General features: G+C 34.0%; 1 protein-coding gene across 2 annotated transcripts in view; it reads left to right on the forward strand.

The window, feature by feature from the left end:
- The window catches only part of LOC149794547 (uncharacterized), a 39,168-nt gene extending 16,846 nt beyond the window's left edge, over nucleotides 1–22,322 (forward strand). Inside the window, exons 5-7 of one of the 2 annotated variants that reach the window (XM_089968811.1) lie at nucleotides 5,310–5,393; nucleotides 6,410–6,572; nucleotides 8,301–22,322. In XM_089968811.1, the coding sequence (XP_089824937.1) occupies nucleotides 5,310–5,393; nucleotides 6,410–6,572; nucleotides 8,301–9,818 (1,765 nt within the window). In that variant the 3' untranslated portion in view covers nucleotides 9,819–22,322. The remainder of the gene's footprint in view (nucleotides 1–5,309; nucleotides 5,394–6,409; nucleotides 6,573–8,300) is intronic. The other variant, XM_089968812.1, reaches the window with a different exon arrangement.
- Nucleotides 22,323–24,842: the final 2,520 nt, after the last annotated feature.

A 24,842-nucleotide genomic window follows, 5' to 3' on the forward strand; every position in this document is an offset into this window, starting at 1 on the left:
TGATTCAGTAATATAAAACATGATTCAGTAATTGTTGCATTCGCATGCTGTTTGCTAATTATGGTAAGTTCAGAATAACAGAAATTTATCACTGACTGATGTTAATTAAATAATTATATAGAGGGTACAAATGTATCTTTAAACATCATATTGTTGACTAATACTGACAATATATTTTCTTCAAGGAATAAAATTAGGTCATGCAGCTATGGTTCACTTTTAGCAAATAGACAGGGAATGTTAAATTTTTTTAAAAAAAATCTTATTTTGACGAGCCTGCCTCAAATGTTTCTTAGAATGGGACTGGAAACACTTATTCTTTTGCGCCTAATCGACAGTGTGGTAACTGAGTACTCCAGACTTTTCTTTCCAATCCTTGGTTTCACTACATATATCAATCTGCTTTCACAAGCTTATATATATACATATATATATATATATATATATATATATATATATATATATATATATATATATATATATATATATATCTTTGAGGTGAGCAATATCAAACCCACGTATGCCTCTTGTTTTAATGCAGGCTGCCTTGTTATCATTGTAAAGAATTATGACATGCATGTCTATATGCAATGTTTCCATCTTGGGAAAATATTTGTTAATGAAAGTAATGGCAAAGTCATGGGAAATGGCAACAAATTGAAATGTCATGGATTTTCAAAATGAGCAGCAATTTCAAGTTGATGGATTTTCAGAATCATGGCCATGGCAGTCTTCCAGTTTACTGATTTCTCTAAATCTTGATTTAAGTGCAGTTATCTCCCTTTACTTGTCAGTCAATAGTGTTGAAGTACTTGTATTCAAACGGCTGTATGGTTATCTTTTAAAAAAATGCGGAGTATGTGGTTATCTTTCCTGTTGTGTTGAATAATATTAAAATTATTTCCTGTGTACAAAATCCTGCTTTTGGAACTTTTTGCTGTAAACATTCAAGAATTTAGTGACAGAAATAAAAATCATATTTGTGTAGGAGCCCTGTGTATTTCTTTATGTACCGTGTACTTGATCATAAATGTATGCTATAAATGGTATGACATGTAATTTCAGTTTGTCATAATTATCAGTTTTAACTTACATCTTCTTATCAAAATGTTGTATATGGCTTTCAAAATGAAAACCGTAACTATGCAATTATAATAACAATGACAAAGAAGTCCGTATTAATGCAGTAATTGGATTTGACATGTTATTTTATTGTACTGGAAAACCTGACATTATTGCAGATTTTTCTGATGCTGAAGCTTTACAAAATAATAATTTCTAAGGGTTCTGAAATTTCTTTAGTATTTACTTAAATACGCTGTGTACATTATAAAGCTTGTTGTAAGTCTTTACTAAAGAATGAAAGCATCAAAATCACAGCTTTCTTATGACTGCATGAATGTCTTGTGTACATGTAGACAGTTTTTTTTTTACAACTGTTTATGCTCATTCATTAATGTGCTAAATTTGAGTCTTGAAAACTGTAAAGAAATTAAAGGGAAACTGAAAAATTAAGAATCTGTACAACAGGTACTTGTATGAAATATCATTTTTGAAAAAGAGCATTGGAAGTACTTTTTGATGCAGAACAAAATAGAGACTTCTGCTTATGCATATGCTAGCATGTAATCGATAAATGGGGGTTATTTTCTGATGTATGCACTGTCATAAGGCAACAGTGAGGGGATATCCAAGAAATCTTTATTAATTTTTTCAGTGTTATTCGCATTGTATCCATGCTTTTTTCAAGCTCGGCCAGTGATAAATGCCACTTGTTATCTAGATTGATAATAATTTAATAACACGAATTTGGAAAATACCAATTAAGTATCATAGTCACATGGATGAAAAGATTTCTGCTATGTTAATCTTTTGGGAATAAATTTATTGTTTTGTACCTTTTAGGAAAAATATTTAAAAGTTAACTTGACCAAACAAAGTAGTTGTTATTTGTGTATTTCTAATGCACACCAATAACCACATTATAGAAAAAATACTAACTAAAACCATTAGGTAAAACACCATAAAACCAAACCAGAAATGTTACATGTCTTTGATGAATACCAGTGAGTTTACTTAGAATTAAAGCTATGGAGGAATTGACAAGTAAGATGCATTGTAACCTCTGGGCAAAACAACTAAGTGGGTTTAGCCCAACTAAAGTACATACATGTATTGATTTTCTTGGCATACCAATAAAGGTAAATATCAGAATTTATTTACATATTATGTGTAAGAATTTTGTTTGGGGCTCTAAGGGTATATTTCTTGCAAAAACATGTAAAAGTTTATAAATGTATTTGCAGAGAAGTTTTGCTAAAATCTTGACAACTTTTGAAATTTTGTAGTAGTTTCATGCTAGTTTATTTGGCTAAATAGAGTGTCCTGTTTGCTTCTATCACCATATTAAAGTGCCCAAAACATTTGTTTATCTGTTATCATTTGGGCATTTTTTTAAGCATTTAATATACTCATTATCTTTAGTCACAACTTTATATATTGTATTTTTTTGCTTTAAATGAGTTCAGAAAGGCTTTAATTCAAAAATACTTCCAAATTGAATTGCAAATAGCAAAGAGATTCACGACCTTAAATTTAGGAAAATCAGGAGAACTTCATTATTGAACCAGACTGATCGAATGGTGAGAATCAAAGTGGCAACCTTCTGGTTATGAATCCAGTGCTAAACCTTAGAGCCACTGCATTGCTCTTGAGTGGGAATCTATGGTTCCCAAGTTGCAGATACAGGGGCAGGGCTACAAGTGAGTAAGGACAGACCCCGTCTAAGGCTGTTGACACAGATTATCTTCCTTGCAACATGAAGTCATTTTATATACTGTACACGTGAGGCTATGAACAGTTTCTAAGTTTTAAATTAGAGCCTAGTGCTCAGGATCATGAAGAGATTCAAGAGACAATGCTGGTTGTACAGATGACTTGCCCTTTTTAAGCTAGGAAGTGTTCCTGGATATATAAAGTCTAAGAAAGAAGGTAAATGGTGCCACCCATAACAGACATGGTAGCTACTGTGTGCTTCAAGCATGTCTTTACGGTTTCAATACATGTGTGAATTTGCCATCAGATTATATTAGCAAGCCCAGTGGGCAATACCAGACTCAATACCTCATGTGTTAAATGGTTATTGTAAAGATCTTGCAATATTTACTGTTATATGAAGGTGTTCAGAAATCTTCCTGTGATTATATCAAGTTTAGACCCACATTTGAAACTTCAGTAAAATATATATGCTAGTATATCCAAGCTCCCAGCTAGGTTCTTTCAACATACCGCTCCAGTGGCCTAGTGGTAAGAGCGTCTGCCTCGGATGCAGGAGGTCATGGGTTTGATCCCCGGCCAATTCATACCAAAGACTTACAAAAATGGTACTTATAGCTGCCTTGCTTGGTGCTCAGCATTAAGAGGCTAGTGTTAGGACTGGCTGGCCTGATGTCAGGATAATGTGACTGGGTGGGACATCATGCTACATGTCTGCGGCATGATGCCCCAGTGCTAGACATCACTATAAACTACCACACTGCATAAATCTTAGCAATATGACTGATTTTTTTTAAAGCTATGTTAAAAATCCAAATCACACACACACACACAGATATATATATATATATTTACCTGTTACGACTGACAAATGAGTTCCAATAACAGGATAACAGGTGCTAACTTAATGTCTTGGACACTGGATATAAGATGCCCATAATTAATCCCATCCAATAGTGTTATTTCTGAATTATTTAAACACTTATATAGCAACAAAGCACAGAAAAGAGAGGTGTGAAAGCTTATATCCAGAAAATAGTTCTCTATTTATTTAATTTGTATTCTGTGCTTGACCTTTGTTCATGATTTGAGAATATCATCCAGACTTTTATCATATTTTACAAGTTGTTTGCTAATATTAAAATTTAAGGTCTGGCCTTGTTTACTTACTTAGACTGTTCTGGAAGTGAACTTTTGGCCCACATCCTGGTCATGTAGTTATGTCTTATATCAGGCTGAAATGAACAAAATTAATTATACATCATAGTTCGGTCTGTGGAATAATTTACTGTTGTGTTCAGATATAATTTGAAAGGAATCATTATTTAAAAATTACTTATTGGAATTAAAAAGTGCTCATTGTCATTTTGAATACAAACACTACTTTGGGATTATTGTGAATTCATTCAAAGACATTCTGGATTATATCATTGTGATACATCAAGACTGTTGGTATTTCAACCTTTCAAGACTATTGGTACATCAGCTTATTCAAGACTATTGGTACATTGGCACATTCAATATTGGATTTCATTTGGAACATTCTTTATGCTTGACTTGTGAGAGAATATTTAGGATTATTTGTGATTTAATTCACAATACTGTTAGGTCCTCTTAAATTTTCACTGTAACATAGAGAAAATGTTTTTGTTTTTTTTTTGTACTAAACTTGTTTGTTTTGCTTCTTTCTGTTACTTATTGTAAAACCTTAAAGTTTTAACACTTACGAAAATCCTAAAACTTAACAATGGCCCCAGGTCTTGTCCACAAACATTCCATCATTCAAACTCTATTCCATGACCGTGTGTTAAAGCACTTATAAAACCTTCATAACATAGTATATGCAGCCTTAACAATAATTAAAGATAAAAAGATGCTAGCAACAAAAAAGTTAGATTGAATTATCTAAGACTCGATTGAAGACCTGGTCAAATAAAACTCAACCATAGACTTGACTAGAAAATGCCCCATAATTGTTATGTATCTTCAAGGTTGTAAATCTCCTGATTGTCATTTATTAATTAATTTTGAAAAAAGGGTACTGTGCTATAAAATACTGTTGTCTAGTAAAACTCTGTTTTCTGAAAGAAAAAATCATTGTTATAAATAAAAGAAAACAAGTGAAACATAACACAAAACCTGAAGCAACAGAAATCTGTAACTAAAATTGACAAGTTTTCTGGTACATTTATGAAGTATATACATGTTTTCTTTTTTTCTTGTAACTCATTATTTCTCTTTTAAATGTTTGTATATTTACTTTCACAAATATCTGGCTGCAATATTAATTTTTGTAGAAATATCTTGTGCAAGAATGTCTGGAATTTTATTATATATGTGGAGACTGACACTTTAACCAACTAATTGGACATGGGAGTTTCTGCTATGCTTTAAGAATCTCCTATTCAGACTTAATAAATGTTTAATTGATACTAATAAATGGGTATTGACCTCTTTTATATGTATGATGTACATTGCAATAACTGCTAAATGGCCATGTGTAAACAGTATAAAGTAACCTCTACCACTGCCAGGTACCAAGGAACTAGTTCCCTGCCTCAGCCAAGCTTGGGAGAAGACAATACAGTTACATGGGTAAAGAGGAATTCCCAACAACAGTTAAGTCATTTTCAAAAAGACATAGGAAAGGTAAAGTGCAATAATGCCCACATAAATTAAAATGTTGGCTGATGACTATTGCTTTCCACAAATGAACAGAAAAAAATGGAATAAATTTCTATTGTAACAGCAAACTCCTTGACTTAAATGGTTCTATTCTAAGGACAATGTCCAACTATAATAATGTAGTCTTTGCTTACAACGTAGACTGGCTGATGTACCGCTGAGTCTGCATTGCTGACCTTTAAGAAAATAAAGAAAAGGATTGCATCAGATTTTAAGGACATTGGTAGTTTTTGTAATGACTTCAGTACTTGAATTAAAGACAATGTGGAAATAAACTGTTGTTATCCTTTCTGAGGTAAGATAATTGTTGGAACAAAATGAATATCAGACAGAAGTTTACAGATTTGTTCACAGCTGTAAAATATATTCTTAATTACTCATCGAATTGACCTCTTGCTTACTGTAGCATTGTTTTATCCATATTTTAATGTATATACTAGGGTAGAATCTGACTGATACACTTGCAAAACCTGTATATTAAAGAAGATATTTTACCCTCCCCAACCATAACCAACCCGAAATGTACGAAAATCTGTCTACTTCTCTCCATTCCCACCCCCTCCCACACTTATGTGTGTGCAAGTGCCAGACGTAGACTGTAATTATCCCATTTGATATTGACAATGAACAAAAAGTATCCAATTAAATGCAAATTTGGGGAGAAAAGTACCAAAAAAAGTGTGAGCTGTTGAAGATTTTAATCCATATGGCAATGTGATATTGCTGCAAAACTGGTGTTATAAGAAATCTTTAAGTCTTATTATTGAATCTATGAAAAAGATATTCTCACAATCTCATTTCCTGTATTTCATAAAAAAAGCTGTGGTCTGGTCTCAAGTATAGCTGTACATCCTTTATATTCCGCTGGAAATTAAAGTCAAGGTTCAAGAATGCATTTTTGGCTTTTGCTATCAGTGAATTATTTAATTTATGTTCATGTCTTTTTCAGAGACAGCCACTCCCATGGACAACCAAATCACCCACACCTGCCTTCCCTACATCCCCCATCATGTCCCCATCCAGGACCTCCCATGAGCCAGCCCTCTGTCAGTCACCATCATCATGTACCACAGGCTGCTCATCAGGGACCTCATCAGTCATCGTCTTCACAGGTATTTTAACTTGGTTAGAGAATTCCCCTGACAGTGCAATTCCAGATTTACATTGTGAGATTAACATCATTTCTTGTCCACTTGTTAGTGCTGCAAAGGCATAAAATTACATTTTAGAGACTGCTTTATGACACTAAAAGTGAAAATCAAAGGGAGGACTTTGTTTTCTTCCTAATTTATAATGCATCAGTTTCATCATCATGGGGCATGTTTTGGACTGAACATTTTGATATATTTCTGCATAATCCTGTTAATGTATGAATCTGACATAGCAGTTACATCATTATGGGACATATTTTGGACTGAACAATCTGACACATTTCTGCGTAACGTTGTTAATGTTTGAATTAATGCATCATTTATATCATCATGGGACATGTTTTGGACTGAACATTCTGATACATCTCTGAATAACACTGTTAATGTTTGAGTCTTGACTCCAACTGTTAACCATTTTTACCTATACTGGTCATTGATCAGTACAGTATATGGGATGCTCTTTTGTCTGTCATCCATTTTCTGTCATCTGTTAACCATTTGTTGTCTATCCAACCATTTCCACAAGTGTTTTTTTTCTTCTCACTACTACTCCAAAACTACTAGAAGGATTGCCATGAAACTTGACACATATTTTCATCCCATGGTCTAGTTGGTCTTGAGTGACAATGGTGCTGATTGAACATCTTGAAAATCTTGTCATTGCTACTCCTTCCGAATGGATCATCACATCACCATGGAGTTTTGACGTAAAGATTTCATATGTCTATTTTGTCCTAAATGAAAATGGTGCCAATCTGATGTCCAATGCAGCACCTTGAAAGTACTTGTATCACTACTCCACCTACATTGATGGTCATATCAGCATGATGTTTTGCTAAAAGACTTCTTATGTCTGCTTGGTCTTGAATGAAAATGGCACCAATCAAATGGCCAATATGGCCACAACAGCAGCCATTTTTGAAAATTGTGTTGTGGCTACTCCTGATGAACAGAACATTATATTGACATGTACTTTTCAGAAAAAGACTTCCTATTATGTTGAGTTGGTCATAATGATATGGCACTGATTAAAGGTCCAATATGGTTGCCACCATGGCCGTCTTGGACATTTTGTTATCACTACTGTTTCTGATTGGAAATTCGTATAAACACATCGACAAAAGATTTTTTATGTTGTCTAGTTAGTCCCAAATGTCATTGGTGCTGATCTGATGTGAAATATAGCTGCCACGGTAGCCAGCTTGAAAATCTTGTTATCACTACTTCACCTGAAAGAATGGTCATATCAGAATGGGGTCTTCACTAAAGGGTTGGTACATTGTTTTGTTGATCCTAAATTGAAATGGCAATGATCCAACATCAGATATGTGGCCATCATGAAAATCTTGCTACTCCTTATAAATGGAAAGTCAATTTGACATGGGTTTTTATGAGAAGAGATTTTTTTTGGTGCAGATTGAGCCTTAATGAAAATGACTAACCCTCTTGGTGGCATGATCATTATGACATGGGGTTTTCAATGGTGCCACTCTGACATCCAGTAAATGCAGCACGGCAGATAATTTAAAACTCTTGTTATCACTGAAGAATATCAGATTGTTTCAACACTTGGCAGTCTAATGGATCTTGAATTCCTGGATATTGTTTTCCCCCAGTAGAGTGGCAGTTTTTTTTCAGAGACTCTTGTTTATAAAAACAAGTACAGTACACTTGATTACTTTTTTTCAGCTTGGATTTTTTCTTTCACCTGAGGATTTCCTGCCAGCTCCAAGCCAAAGATTGATGTACCAAAATCAGAATGAAGAACTGAGTAGGACTATCCCAACAACCTCAGCTCCTTCATACAACCCACCACCTCCTCCACCTGTGAAGGTTACCCCCCGAAAGCGAGAACCTGGTACTACAGGAGACCGGCGGTATAAATGTGACGAGTGTGGAAAAGCTTTTCTTCAGAGCAGCCATCTAAAGCGGCACAAGAGGTCCCACACTGGAGAGCGGCCTTATAGATGTGAGATCTGTGGTAAGGCATTTATAAAAACTGATGCATTGAAAGTCCATCTCCGCATTCATACTGGTGAGCGACCATACCTCTGTAAAGTCTGTAATAAAAATTTCATACAGGCGGGAGATCTCAAGAAACATGAAAGAACTCACAGTGGAGAAAAGCCATTTAAATGTGAGGAGTGCGGCCGACCGTTTGCAGAGATGGGAAATCTGAAAGCGCACATCAGGCTACACCGAGGAGAACGACCTTTTAAGTGTGATGAGTGTGAGAAAACATTCACAAAGTCGGATCATTTAAAGAAACATAAGAGAAAACACACAGGAGAGAGACCATATAAATGTGAAATTTGTGACAAAACATTCACGGAGTCCTCCACTTTAAAGGGACATCTCCGTATTCACAGTGGAGAAAAACCGTACAAATGTGAAGATTGTGGAAAAGCATTCACATTGGCTTGTTCTCTTAGGAAGCATAAAAATGTACACTCTGGTAAAAAGAGGGCAAGGTCATACCAATGTGACACTTGTAACAAAACTTTTAAGAAGGAAATACTTGCTCTAAAGGAACAGGTGAAATCCAAAAATAAACTTTTAAGAACCAATAAATCTAAAATACAGAAAATGGGAATGGAGGTTACACAAGCCAAAAGAGATACCAGTAATGCTAAATCCCGAATTAAAGCCCTGGAGAAGGATAAGAGAGATCAGGGAAAGATGATAGAGTCTCTCAAACAAAGGATTTTGGCATTGGAAGATGCATTAGATGAACAGCAGTTTTTGAGGCGGACAGCAAAACGGTCTTTCATGCGTCGATCTGCAAGAATGCCACCCATGGAACACATTCCATTGGTTGAAGATCCTGTTGAGGAGCCAGGAGAAAACAGTGTGCAGACACAGAATGAAGAAAATCATTCTTTGACTGAGGAAACAAATGATCAAGAAAATAACAACCATGAAGAAGAGGATAGGGAGGAGATACAAAACCAAGAGGAAGAACAGCCAAATGAAGTAGATGAGGACACAGAGGAACAAAATAAAGAGAGAAGAAAACGAATTGAGGTGGAAAATAAACAAAAGGAGGAATTCCATATCAAGACTGAGAACAGTTATTCAGATAACGATGAGGAAACGCTGGAAAATGATAGTGATGAGGAGGATAGTATGGAGGAGGAAGAGGAGGAATCAAACTCTGAAGAAGAGAGTGAGGAAGAAGATGAAGATGAGGATGAAGATACAGACTAAAGGGCAATGCTTGATGGATCATCACATGCCTCAAATTAGTTCAGCATTTTTCTTTTTGTTTATAACATCTGGAATACAAGTCTGTGTGCTTGGTGAAAGTGGTTCTTGGGACCAAATTCAGCAGTCAGATAGATGAAATCATAAGTTTTGTGTATTATATAAGAAGCTTTATGCATTAGTCCTAAAAATTCAACACTTCTGACTTGGGTTTTGTTTTCTTCTGTAAACAGAGTTATCTTGAGTACAAAGGTAGCAAATATTTACCACTAAACTGTACTGAAGTTGATGACTAACAAAACGGGACAAAGTGGAAAAGCCTCCATTCATTTTTAATTCAGATTTTAAGATATGTAATTTAAATGCTGATTGGCAGCAGACATGTCTTTAAATTAACCTCTTTTACTAGATGAACAAAACTATGTTCTTACAGTATGCACAAAGTGTATTGACCATATTTCACTCATGCTGGTGGATGGTGCAGTAGAGTGTAGTTCAGTGAACTGTACTTCTCCCTTCAGTTGTAACTTTTACTCAACTCTCCTTGCAGAGCACATTTTACCTGGCCTATTTATTGATTACTTCGGTGTTCTTCAAAGACTTGCTGAAGGTAGAAACATCATGGATCATAAATTAGTTGTCAGTTACCCAGAAGTACAGTGTAGTTCAGCCCAGACTCCACCTGTAAATACTGAAGATTTCACTGTGTATTTGGTTGTATCTGAGTCGATACTATGTAGGCGTCAGTGAAAAAGGGTCAGTATTATGTTGTGTCACCTGAACTTGATATTGTCAATGCCAGACTCTAGTCACACAGTCACTATGCCGTCTGAGTTGAAACAGACCAGTAAAGATCCTAAGTACCTCAAAGAGACAACTAAAAATGACTGAGATTCTGGTGTAGAAATCCTATCATAATATGAGGAAACTGCTGCAAATAGGCAACTTTCTGATGAGTTGTACATCATAAAATGTCAAACTGAGATACACCATTTTAGAATTCTTTACCAAACACCAAAGGCAGGAACAGTATAGTTGAGAGAGGTGATTGCTTACGGATGGTACATTATATGTGTAAAACAAGATATAGAAGAAAAGAAACCACTTCACGTCAGCTGAATGTGAGATTTGTGGCTGTGTTGAAGGGGTGTGAGAGTGGGGAGTGGCATTGATAATCTTTACATGAAAAATTCTTCAGTGTGAAATAGGCAATGTCTTGGAAATCTAAGTACAGGTTCACTAATATTTTTTACTTATTGAAATAGTTTTTGTACTTACTTGGAACTTCTCCATTCAGTAATTAAATGCACCTAGACAAAAACAGCAGTTCTTTTGGGTGATATCATCAGGCCAGCAATTTAACATAAATTCTATTGGGTGATATCATCTTTATTTGCTGCCAAAAGGACTAGTAGATTCAAAAATTTGATAGTCCTACTCAGTCATCACTAGTCCTTCCTACAAATTGCAGATTGGCAGTAGCTGAAACTTTACCAGCCATCATACAGCTGACATTATGAAAGTTTGTAATACAACAGGAAATTTACTTGCCTCAAGCTAAGGGACTACCATATTTTCCAGCCTGTATGTTGATGTGTAGGATAGATTGAATTTGATAATTTTGTAAATTATTCATCCCTCATCCATATTTAAGTCACTTTTGGTGTATAAAATGAAGCCATATCAAAACCTTGGCTTCATCATTTTTGCTAGTAACTTCTAGTTTCATGAATGTTAATGGCATCACTGTATGCTGTTCCAGAATATTTGGGAACTGCAGTCACTAATGCTAACATGCATTTTGTCTCGTTTCATTTTGGAGGGTGTTGTGAGACCATTGTTATCTGTAATGTTAAGTTATGTGACAGTTGTAATCTTCCTCATATACAAGGATACTAATATATTCCATTATCAATTGACACCTCAAAATAAACAGTTAATTTAAACAATGATATTCACTCTCAGTAGAAGTACATCGCTGTTCAGTGTTATTTACTATGTCTAGAGCTTTTGGCCAGGTTATTCCAATTGACACCTTTTTGAGGTCAAGATTCAGCAGATGAGATCAAATTATTGAGGTTACCAATAGGGAAATGAGGAAATGAAAACTGTAAAGAAAATTAACGAGAAATTGAAAAAGTTTCAAAGAAAGAGAGATTATATATATCATAATGAAATTATTACTGTTACTTGAAGCAATTTCATTGATAGAATCCAAATACAAAATTGATTCAGAGCATAAGACAAAGTCCAGACTTCCAAGTCAGAAAGTATCAACCTTTAGGCTGGAAAATACAGTACTACTAGTATTGAGCCTAGAATCATTGAACTATTTTGCATAGGGGCATGCATGCATTCTTCATCTGTGCAAAGAAAGAGCTTTTGTGTTGCGCTAAAGATTGATTTCTTTTATAGATATATTAAAAATATTCGAGTGATAAATTGGTATGAGGAGTAATTGGTCTTCTCTGCCATCTTTAATGTCACTGTTTTCATTACATTATCTGTGTAATTTATCATTTGTAGGCGGTGGACAAGTATGCAGCATTTATCATTTACACAGAGTGGAAACTACTTTAATTCCTATACTTGTAAGATTAATATAATTTGCTTTTTATTCTACAAAAGTTACTATATTATTTTCTCCATTCATGAAAATTCTTTCCTTGTAGGTAGAATTGTGAGTGAAAATTATCGATTTTTCTGTTATTGCTTTTTCATTTGTCGTGATACTTTTGTCCAGAATATTTTGTAACCGTCCTGTAAAAGAACAAAAGCTCCTTTCTTACATTCCTCAGAAAAGAGCCCTACTGTATTCACTTAAGGATTTAATCAGATTTGAGGATTGCTGCAACTTTTTTTTCCCAAAGAACTAGAACATCTTGGAGTGTAAATAAATGATGTACAAGTTTGATCATTTTTTCAGGACTCTAAATTAACTTTTATTCAGTACCAGCAAATGAATTTAGTATTTTCAGCTAGCACAAATCAGGCTCTTTTCAGTATCCACCAGCATATTTCTTATTTGAATACAAAATATCACTAGCAAGAAAGTTTTAATTTTCTACTTTGCTTGTATTACTTTATAGCCATGATTTTTAAGTAGATTTATATCTCATTAAAATTCTAATGTTTCAAGAGTATTATATATTCTCAAAATTGACAAGAAATTGTATAATTTTGGTAATCGGCTTTAACCTGTTCTAGATTCAGATTGTTGGATGTAGTTTTTTAAAACTATATATAAATGGATAGAAAAAATGGGCTCTGTTGTTGTTTCAGTTCCACAAAGCTAAAATTGTAGATGGCTTTAAAGAATACGTAATCCAGGTTGTTTTATGTACAGTACCAGCTTTATTTCAGTATCATAAAAGATGATCTGTTATAATTTAAAATTTTAAACAAAGAGAAAACAAAACACCTTGATTGGATAAATCTAGCACCTTTTTTTGTAACAAAAATGAGACAGCCATAAGCTCTGTTGAGGGAGGGTAGTCTGAAATCATGTTGTACATGTATGTCATGTAACCATCTATGATTTTATTCAGCAGTGATAAAAAACAAATGTTGTCAAGGAATTGATTATTTCCTGATATTATGTCATGTGTGTATACAGTTTGTGCTAGTATATTTTTCACATTTTTAGTGGTTTAATTTTTAGGCATATTAATTTTCAAGAACAAGTAGTAAAAGTCCATATCTGTACAGTTTAGATGTTGATTTACATGCATATAAGAGTTCAGATATCAATTACAAGTATCATTGTAATTAATGTTGTATGATAATTACAGTTAATTGGTAAAACATGCCTTTTTGTACGTGTAAATGTGCATATTTTTCATGAATGATGTATATGTTGTTTTATAAATATTTTATATACATATATATATATAAATATCATTTCCAAAGATCTCTTAAATGCAGCATGTTTTGGAACCAAATTTTTATTGAAGCATTGAGAACTTGGATAAATGCTTTTACATTTTAAGCCTGAAAAGCTGTGAGAACACTGACACTTGATATCACATTTTAAGCCTGAAAAGCTGTAAGAACGCTGACAATTGATATCATATTTTGAGTCTAAAAGGAATGAGAACTTGGATACATGATATCACACTTCAAGCCTGAAAAGCTGTGAGAACGCTGACACTTGATATCACATTTTAAGCCTGAAAAGCTGTGAGAATGCTGACACTTGATATCACATTTTGAGCCTGAAAAGCTGTGAGAACGCTGACACTTGATATCACATTTTAAGCCTGAAAAGCTGTGAGAACGCTGACAATTGATATCACATTTTGAGCTTAAAAGGAATGAGAACTTGGATACATGATATCAAGCTTCAAGCCTGAAAAGCTGTGAGAACCTTAAGCCATAAAGCAGTGCGAATTTTGGCCCTTGATATCACATTTTAAGCCTAAAAGGAATGAAAACTGGGATACATGAAATCAAATGTCTAGCCTGAAAAGCAGTGAGACCTTTGATACATGTCACATTTTAAGCTTAAAAGCTGTGAGAATTGAAACCTTAAAAATGCACATAGAACTGCATTTTCATTTTACCTACTGTTTCATTTGTGTGCTATAAAAGCAGTTTCTTATCAGCTTGTTTTTACAGAATTTAGCAGTACCGAAAAAAAGCATGTACGTTTCATTCAATACCTCAGCCTGATAGTAAGGTTTTTTTTAAAATATCTATATCAAGATAATAAGCCTTTCTCTTAAAGTTGCATTAATTGACAAAATCAGGACTAATTAGGTAATTGTTTTCATTGTAGCTGATGACTAGTTAGAAAAATTATGCGACCACTAAACTCCACCTAGATTGTTCAGATTTGCTACATTTTGTATCTGGGTAACCCTAGCAACAACCAAAATCCACCTAAATCATCCAGTTTGATATATTTAATATTTTGTTTACCCTTATGTTGCAGACCAAAATGGTATTAGAGAAATGAAGATTTTGAAAATAATAGTAACTTTTCCCAGATTGTAAGCATGCACTGTGCTCAGATGATTGTTTTGGTTTCTGATTGGTTGAGGTAGTACAAAATTTATTTTGTTTTTTGTTTAGGTGAGGTAGTTGCAGGATTTAGATGGGGCACAAATCTCCTGACACATGGACATTAAGGGTATGTGCTTGCACACTTTGCTTGGCCTACTTGCAAGTTGATTATGTGTTATGCCCTTTTTGCTGGTTTGATTATGCATGAATGAGAAGCCACATACTGGGAATTACCCTGGCTTATGTACATGCTCTCTCATTTTCCCAGTAGTGTGGGACCCTTTTCAGATAACCCCTTTTCTCTTAAATCAGGTTTACTATTTTGTTAATTTAATTATTTCTTCTCTAGACAGCCTCAAAATAATGGCTTGCCTTTATCTCAGTTGTGTGTGTGTGTGTGTGATTTAAACATGCAGTGGTTATGTGCATGTGTGTGGTTTTAACATGTATGGTAAATGGTGACTATTGGTGTATCTAATGCACTAGAATTTGTGCACCAGAAGCAGTCTTTCCAGCAGTGCATGTTTGTCATACTTTTCTAACTCTTTTTCAGACTCCTTATTTTTTCATACATTTTCTGAAAATGACCTTACTGTCACAACTTTCTTATAAAAATATTCACATATAAAAATTGCTCATGTTGTGAGGCCTATATTTTGTCAAAATAATTCTCTCTCATTACTTTTTCGTAAAGGAAAGATGGATGATTACGAAATGAGTTTGAAAGTAGTATCTGTGAGTATTAGGTGCCTTTGTGGGTGACAGGTACAAGTTGGACCCAAGAAATGTCAGACTCCTACAAAAGCACAATTCCCTGTGTTCTTTATTACATGCAAAAGCATGAATTAGGTCAGCCTTTAAGTTCTATGTACCAAAATTAAGGTCACTTGATCCATCATCAAATCAGGAAACTTCAAACAGGTCAAACACAATAGATTTTCTGTCATCCCATCATATTAACCCACACATTTTTTTTTAATGTTTGCCATACTTTACATCCTTGCTTGACTTGTTCCATTTGTTGGAGGGCCATTTTCCTCTCGGGGGGGGGGCAATGCTTTTGGGATTTGCCAGTGGATGCAAAAGTTGCATAAATTCATGACTCATCATTATTGCTAGTCATGTATTTTGGAACAGAATCATGTGCAAAAGTTGGTTCTTGCTTCAATGTTCTTGTTAGTGGCTAATTCAGCCATATCATTTACATATCAGTCACACAATATTCACAATCTTATCCATCAGGTATTACAAGTGTTGCTGAATAAGCCTTCATGTGAAACATTAGAATGTTCTCTTTCCAAGTAACAGGACATAATCTCTTTGAATGAGAATTAAACTGTATGTCTTGCAGTTTTGATATGCTAATGAATTGGTACTAAAATCTAGAGGAAAGAATAGCAAATACTTATTCTATGTTCGTACACAATGTACTGTACACAGCAAAACATTGGTACACTTTGAGTAACATTGATTGGATTGGACCTTTGCAGACATCTGTGTCAACATTTTACACTTATTGAAGTAACAACTTTGAGACTATATATATGAATACTTTGAATCTTCATTTTCTTAAGGAGGGGGAGGTTCAAATGACTTTTCACTGAGCTAACATTGATTGGATTGGACCTTTGCAGACATCTGTGTCAACATTTTACACTTATTGAAGTAACAACTTTGAGACTATATATATGAATACTTTGAATCTTCATTTTCTTAAGGAGGGGGAGGTTCAAATGACTTTTCATTGAGCTAGGAGGTCAGATGGTAAAAATTGCAGGATCTTGACCTTGGACCACTGCTATTTTCAGGCCCTGAGGAAGATATTGGAAACCTGGATTGAAGTGATAGCTAATACATACCTGCCAATCCATACAATTGAATTTACCTAAATGTCCCTTAAATTACAGGCTTGTGGAGTCAAATCCAGGCCGGCTTGTCTGTGTTTGATCTGGATTCAGGTTTCATATTAGATTCAATGGAGCTTCAGTTTTACTCAACCAAACAATATTTACAGAAACTATATTTTTCATGCTAAATAACTGCATAATCAGGCTGTTGTTTATAACATTTTCTAGAAGTGGCATCCAACAAACAAAAATATTGAAGGTGAACTAGACGATAAGCCTCATAAAATTTTTCAACTGTCAGCACAGAAGTATAAACAATTTTTAGATTATTAGAGAAAAATAAAGGAAGGCAACAAATACATTTATTGGACATATCATTTTGATTTGAGTATGTCTTGGCTGAAGGAATGATTTCCATCACCAGATGAAATTGAAAAACACCTCAAAGATTGTGTCAGGTTGAGAGATTGAGCAGGAATCCTTGAAGCTCCATGGGTTTAGAACTCCAGTTTCTCAAACAACTGTAGGTGATGAGTATACACTGTACTTCCCAAAGTTTTAGCAGAACATAATGTTTGTCTTTGCCATAGTAGTCTCTGATTACCTTTATGAACTTTAAAAATGTATTCTTTCCAAGTTGACAATAGCAGTAGATATTTTGGTACACCTTGCTGAACATATTCACTGTCTTACTAAAAAGGTCTTGTTAGGGTTAACAGGTCTGCTTATAAGAGCATGCTTTTGTTTAAGTTACAAGCTGAGTAAAAGATTTTATATTTCAGTAATTTACATAAATTTCACACAATTTGTCTTGATCAAATACCCCTATTTTTTCTCTCTACCTTTTCTGGAATTAGTTTTATTCCTTCATTTTCACAACATGTAGATGGAAAGACTAAGGAAGGGAAATAATTATTGGTCGCAAAAAGAGATACTTCTACAGACATGCACATCTCTATCATGTATAAAATTAATTTATTTGTTGTCATTATGACACACATCAAACCTTTACTACTGATGGATGCCTTTTCATAATATTGAAATCTTGTCTAATTTTGTATCAAGATTCTTGAACCGATCATTTATATCTAATTGAAAATTTTTATATGCACACTATTTATATAAACATTTATTTTAGATTTAACTTTTACATCTTTAATTGTATAGTAGTCATCATTACTGACTCTGTTGATTAATATTATTTTGGGCAGTGGATGATGAATGAATTATTTTGTGTGTAATAAGATATTTATGATCTGTTGTATGTATTGAAAATTTAGCTTGCATTTTTCCATTTAAAAATTCAAAAGTCTATTCAACATACATAATACCCAGTGATGGCACTTTTAAAAAAAAATGTATGCCAGGTTACTATGATTAAAGAATCAGTTTATATTTAAAGGATACAAAATTTTGAATTGCATCTTTGGGTGACTACTTCACATAAAATGTTCCTTTCCTGAGTCCCAAGTATATTTCACTGGAGCAGCCCTATTTATCTCTAGCTTCATGGTTTAATTTTTAATCTCTGTGATAGTACTGCCCACATAATGGAGCAAATTGTTTTGCCTTGCTGTCATATTGCAGCACCTATTCTTAGTGGGTTACAAATTTTTGTAGATTTCACAGTTACTCAAAACCACAATTTAAAGACACAACAAAGAATGATCCTTGTTTTGAATTTAAATACTGATGGAAATGGTTATTCTGGAAAACCACCAGACTGTATACCCTTAATAAAGAATGAATTCATCCCCATATTTGATTTTAGTTGATTGTTACAAAATATTATAGTTTTTCCAAGATATTTTAATTGACTTGGCTTTTGAATAATTGTTTTTTTATTATACACTTAGTTGTGTGTTATAGAGATTTATTCTAGGAATATTTTTGTTACCTTTTTTCATTATTAGATTTTCCATAATTTCATGCAATGTGCCTCCAGAAGGTCTTGCATCAAGATAAAGAGCAGTAAATAGAAACAGCTTTGCCATCCAGACATGGAAATTATTGTTGCCAAAGATAACTGACTTGCCACCATTCTCATCTTTGAAATTACGTCCTCTGTACTACCATGTCAGAAGCATTAAGACTGAAACACATGGTATGCTGCAGCAATTAATTTGACTCACTTTGTAGTTAGAGAGGATAAGACAGTTTGTAGAATGTCCCAAAAAATTTAATTTATTGGAGCAGATTTAGGTTATTGTATACCTATTGCTCTTTTAAATCACTGTTTTAGTTAGCCGCTGAATTTAATTCAAATTACTGGTAAGATGAACTTTTTAAAAAAAGGCAGGTGCTGGAGAGAGATTCGAATCTATTAAGCTTTGAGTTGGGAACAAGTTTATTATATAATAAAAAGATAATTGTATTTCCTCTATAACTAGTGCATATTGTGGTGCATCAGTGATATATTTTAACTTGTGGGTTCAACTATTAGCATAGGAAAATGTTTTTTCTATATATTGTTTTGCTTTCTATTAAACATTGAATTAATTTACTTTTGTTGCTGATATTGTGATTTTATCTGAAAAAGGCATTATCACTGATACCATAGTCTAATTCACAACATGTAATTTATTGACCACGGTCCTGATTTTTCATACGGTCATCAGATTTGTGGTTGTAGCTACAAAATCCTTGAAAATTGGTTCCCCTGATATAAAAATTTATTTGCAGTTACATAATAACTTTTATGTAAACTTGTACATGATTCTTCTGTCTCGTTAAGATTTTGCTTTGTGACTTCTCAGTTATCCAGCATTATATTGGAAACTAGGAGCTGGGTTTGTGTCCCATTTTACAATATCTTCTTGAGCATATCTATAGTTGTAGCTGTCACATTTTCGTTATTTTAAAAATATTCTTGCATAAGTCACAAATGTCTTCTGGAAAGAGTCACATTACCTGTTTTTCTGAAACCATTTTTACACTAGAATGCCAGCAGTACGATCTTTTTTATATTTTTACTTTTATATAATTATTTTTTTTAGCTTACCTGGCCATTAAGGCCTAATGGGCTTATGATGTGGCTCTGCATTCATCCAGTTATTTAGCATTAGTCAATCATCCATCAACAGTTGCTGTTATTTTCAGCCACTTCTGAAAGGTCATTTAACCAGTTGCAACCTTAGTTTACAGGAGGTATTTAGGATTCAAGATCTAATATCACAAATACTGCCAGTTTTCCATGAAGTATGGTCTCAGTTTCTAAAAACATAAAGACCTTGAAACAACTTCTAAATTATAAAATTTGTCATAATTTAAGAGAGGATTTTGCATCAAGGTTTTTAAAGTTTGCACATGTATAACAGTGCGAGTCTCCTGCCATATATTGGCACTTTTCTACAAATACACACAAATTTAAATAATTTTTTCTTTCAAAAACTTGATGGGGGGGCATTTTAGAATAAAGTCCTTTCAGTTTTGTACAGATGATATGGTTGCATATATATTGCATTCATTACTAAAATTACTTTGCTAACTGCTAATACATTTGGTTAATAGATCAATTTCAAAAAGGTGAGTAGTCATTGAGGCTGACATGGGCCTTATGTTTGTTTTTTCAACCCAGCCCAGGTTTCAGTTGAAGCTAAATGCTCTGTAATTTACACCTCTAGCAGGAAAATAGGGACATGATAATTTTGCTTAAATGACTAAAGTATTAGGACCAGCTTAAAGCTTTGTTTCCTTTGCAGATATGTATCTCAGTATGATCATGTCCTTGATAAACTTGATATTAACCTTTCATACATTATTTATACTATAGGAGGTTCCATCACAATGGCTACTTTTCTCACATGCACATTTAAGCTGTGCAACATTTAATCCTTTAATCTTGACTACTACATTCCATGCATGCCTGACAAGAATGACTTGTCCAGTTGAGCTTTTGGTGGAATACTTATGAGAACCTGATCCACTCACAAAATAGGCATTGGGTTACATACATGATGCTTGCTTGGTGTGCAAGAATAAGGCATTGGGTTACATGCACGATGCTTGCTTGGTGTGGAAGAATAAGGCATTGGGTTACATGCATGATGCTTGCTTGGTGTGGAAGAATAAGGCATTGGGTTACATGCACGATGCTTGCTTGGTGTGGAAGAATAAGGCATTGGGTTACATGCATGATGCTTGCTTGGTGTGGAAGAATAAGGCATTGGGTTACATGCATGATGCATGCTTGGTGTGGAAGAATAAGGCATTGGGTTACATGCATGATGCTTGCTTGGTGTGGAAGAATAAGACATTGGGTTACATGCATGATGCTTGCTTGGTGTGGAAGAATAACGCGTTGGGTTACATGCATGTTGCTTGCTTGGTGTGGAAGAATAAGACATTGGGTTACATGCATGATGCTTGCTTGGTGTGGAAGAATAAGGCATTGGGTTACATGCATGTTGCTTACTTGGTGTGGAAGAATAAGCTCATGTGTATCCATCATGTACAGTGCATGCAAACAACCAAATTTTTACTAAAGTGGAATATAAATTTTTACTTTAGGGTAATATACCCTGATGTCTGTTTTAAATAAATGTCAGACAGAAAGTCATTTCTGTCCATAAAAGCAAAGTTTCATGCTTTCATTGAGGCTATATCAGGATGTATTCTCTCTCTCTCTTTCTCTCACACACATACACACAAGAAATGAATGTGATATAATTTCATATCTTGTGTATTTTGAGTTTCAAAATGGATTCAGGCATATATACTTTATAATTAAGGATCTGAATGATAATATACATACTAAATGTGGGGGAAAGTATTTGAAAAAATGTCAGCAAACATAGAAGTTTGAGCTTAGTTCACGAGGCATCTTAAAACAATTTATCCATAGGCAGTTCATTAGTGAAGAGTCATTTAAATGTTGAGACATGGAAGGAACATTTTATACACATGGCCTTTCACTCTGAGCCTGATTTGGCACATGTAAAGACATGAAGGAACATTTTATACATGTGGCCTTTCACTCTGAGCCTGATTTGGCACACGTAAAGACATGAAGGAACATTTTATACACGTGGCCTTTCACTCTGAGCCTGATTTGGCACACGTAAAGACATGAAGGAACATTTTATACATGTGGCCTTTCACTCTGAGCCTGATTTGGCACATGTAAAGACATGAAGGAACAGTTTATACACGTGGCCTTTCACTCTGAGCCTGATTTGGCACACGTAAAGACATGAAGGAACATTTTATACATGTGGCCTTTCACTCTGAGCCTGATTCTGCACACATAAAGTATTTTAGAGAGTTATTCGGTAAGATAAGTTTTTATGTGATATCTGTATTATATACAGATCTTCAAATTATTCTTGGCATTCTACTTCCCCTTGATGTACAGACGTTTTTTATTGTCACCTCAGATGTAACATTTGCTGATTCATGTTATCTTACAGTGCATAGTATAAAAAATATTGTAGTTAACAGTTTGTGAATGTATCCAGCAATGTAACATTTTCTATTTGTCTGGAGGTTTTAGAGAAAACATAACAAAAGTTGTATATGATACAGTTGAAGACTTGGACCTCAGTGTGTTACTGAATAAAATTGGAATATATTGTGTTGAATAACTGTTAAATCTGTACATAAAAAAATATAGCTTTTATCTAAATGAATGATACCATTAATAAAGAAGATAATAGAGCTTGTTCTTTGTGTGTTAAATTTTCTGTCTCTTACATAAAGCTGCATTTCTTTATGTTCTTGTCGTGTTCTGAAAATGGCACCAAATCACAATAATGCACTCCATAAGAAATATCACAGTAAATATCAAACTTGACAAGTATGTTATGTCAGTAGTATAGATATTGCCAGCAATAGAGCTGTATACTTTTGAACACAGATATGACAAAACTAACATAAAAAATACAACATTTGAGCACCAACACAAAAACTGAGATTCACTAGTTCAGGCCTACTGTCTATGAGATGACATACTACAGTTGTAGCACAGAAAAATCCTAAACATACTGAATAAACTGCATGATACTAGCACAACTGCTTAGTCTAAAGTGAGGTGCAAACTCTAGTGCAGCAAAATCATGAACACAGGAGAATGAACATAATTTTTAATTTATGTCATTCATGTACATATAATGTTGCTACATTGTATTTAATTAAATTGTTTTCAGAGAAGGTGATATAATTATTTCATAAGGTTAACATGAAAGCCAGTTTCTTTACAAGTTTGGACAGGATAAAAATGGTCAAAGCTACTAAATGTTGGAGAATAACATTAAATAAAAATAAAACTTAATTATTAAATTACAAGCATGAAAAAGATCAACTCCAAATTTCAAAAAAGATGCAGATATAAAAATTACTTCAGTGATGACAACATTGTAATAAACTGCATGTGACCAGATAGCAAAACAATTAAAAGAAGAAATATTACGTAATTAATGTGGGTATATATGCAAATATGTATTTAGCTAAATTTACAGAACAACAACATTAAGATCTTGAAATATTACAAGGCCAGTCTACAATTATTCATGAATGACTTTATAGATAACATTTAAAACAGTACATGGGGCCTGAATGTGAAGAAGGCCAGTCTACAATTACTCATGAATGACTTTATAGATAACGAGTATTTAAAACAGTACATGGGGCCTGAATGTGAAGAAGGCCAGTCTACAATTACTCATGAATGACTTTATAGATGACAAGTATTTAAACAGTATATAGGGCCTGAATGTGAAGAAGGCCAGTCTACAATTATTCATGAATGACTTTATAGATAACAAGTATTTAAAACAGTACATGGGGCCTGAATGTGAAGAAGGCCAGTCTACAATTACTCATGAATGACTTTATAGATAACAAGTATTTAAAACAGTACATGGGGCCTGAATGTGAAGGTCAGTCTACAATTATTCATGAATGACTTTATAGATAACAAGTATTTAAAACAGTACATGGGGCCTGAATGTGAAGAAGGCCAGTCTACAATTACTCATGAATGACTTTATAGGTAACAAGTATTTAAAACAGTACATGGGGCCTGAATGTGAAGAAGCTAATTTAGATTCAACCAGATGAATGGCAAAATATGAAGTAATAATGTGTTTGACATAACTCAAAAGACTATTGCAAAAGCTGAGAAAAGTACCCATTTATTCATCATGTTGGCTTTTGATAACATGTTAAGCCAGTTGATGTAATGTATTCTCCAGATCATTTCATTTTGTTTTAAATGACTGACAAACATTTAAGACTTCTTTACTACGATCCAGAAAGCCAAGTTGCTTACACATATATCAATTAAATGGGGCAACAACTTAAACATGATTGAAAGAATCATCAAGGGATAAGTTTACTTAAAAATTACATAAGCATGCAAGGAATAAATACCTATGAAAAGTGTGCAACTCGTGTTGAACACCAGTGCCAAACAGTTGCAATGGATACGATGCCAATACTGACTGTCTTTTTTAAATGTACTTAGGCTCTACAAGTGAAGGGAAGATGACATACACATTGTGGTTATGGAAAGGAACAAAAACTTGTAAAGAATAGTTTGATGAAAAGTTTTACAACCAAAAGTTAAGAACTTGCAAGAGAAAATTGTCATAACAAGCATGTAATATTTCTCAACATACTGTGATAAAAGACATTTGTTCTGGAAAGGTGTAACTCTAAATACTGCAAAGTGGACGATTTTCACACAAACTGAAATCAGACAATTATCTGGCATTTTACCAATTTGTTTCACACAGCAAAGCTCATCGTACATCAGTAGATACGTTGCTGGTTGAAGCATACATGGAAGGAAACGGATCAAAGTATGGACTAATAACCTGAGAAATAATACATTTGGAATGCCTAAATTAAAAGTAGTGAAACAAAATGTATAATTACAAACAATTTTTGAAAAGGGCTACTTTCCTCACTTTATCGAGGAAAAACTAAAAGTCAGGCGATTTTTTAACGTGATCCACAAAATTGAAGACCACAAATTGTGGTAATCTTCTCTTCACTTATATAATTTAAGCACATTTAGAAAAGACAGTCAAAATGGCATTGTATCCATTGCTTCTATATCATATGCTTGCCTTTTAGCTGCTGTCTGGCACTGGTGTTCAACAGGGACTGCATACTTTTCATAGGGATTTATTCCTATCTAGCTGTGTCTGGCACTGGTGTTCAACACGGAATGCAC

Source organism: Sinohyriopsis cumingii, chromosome 8 (genome assembly GCF_028554795.1).
Source record: "Sinohyriopsis cumingii isolate HCF-2022 chromosome 8, ASM2855479v2, whole genome shotgun sequence".
NCBI lineage: Eukaryota > Metazoa > Mollusca > Bivalvia > Unionida > Unionidae > Sinohyriopsis > Sinohyriopsis cumingii.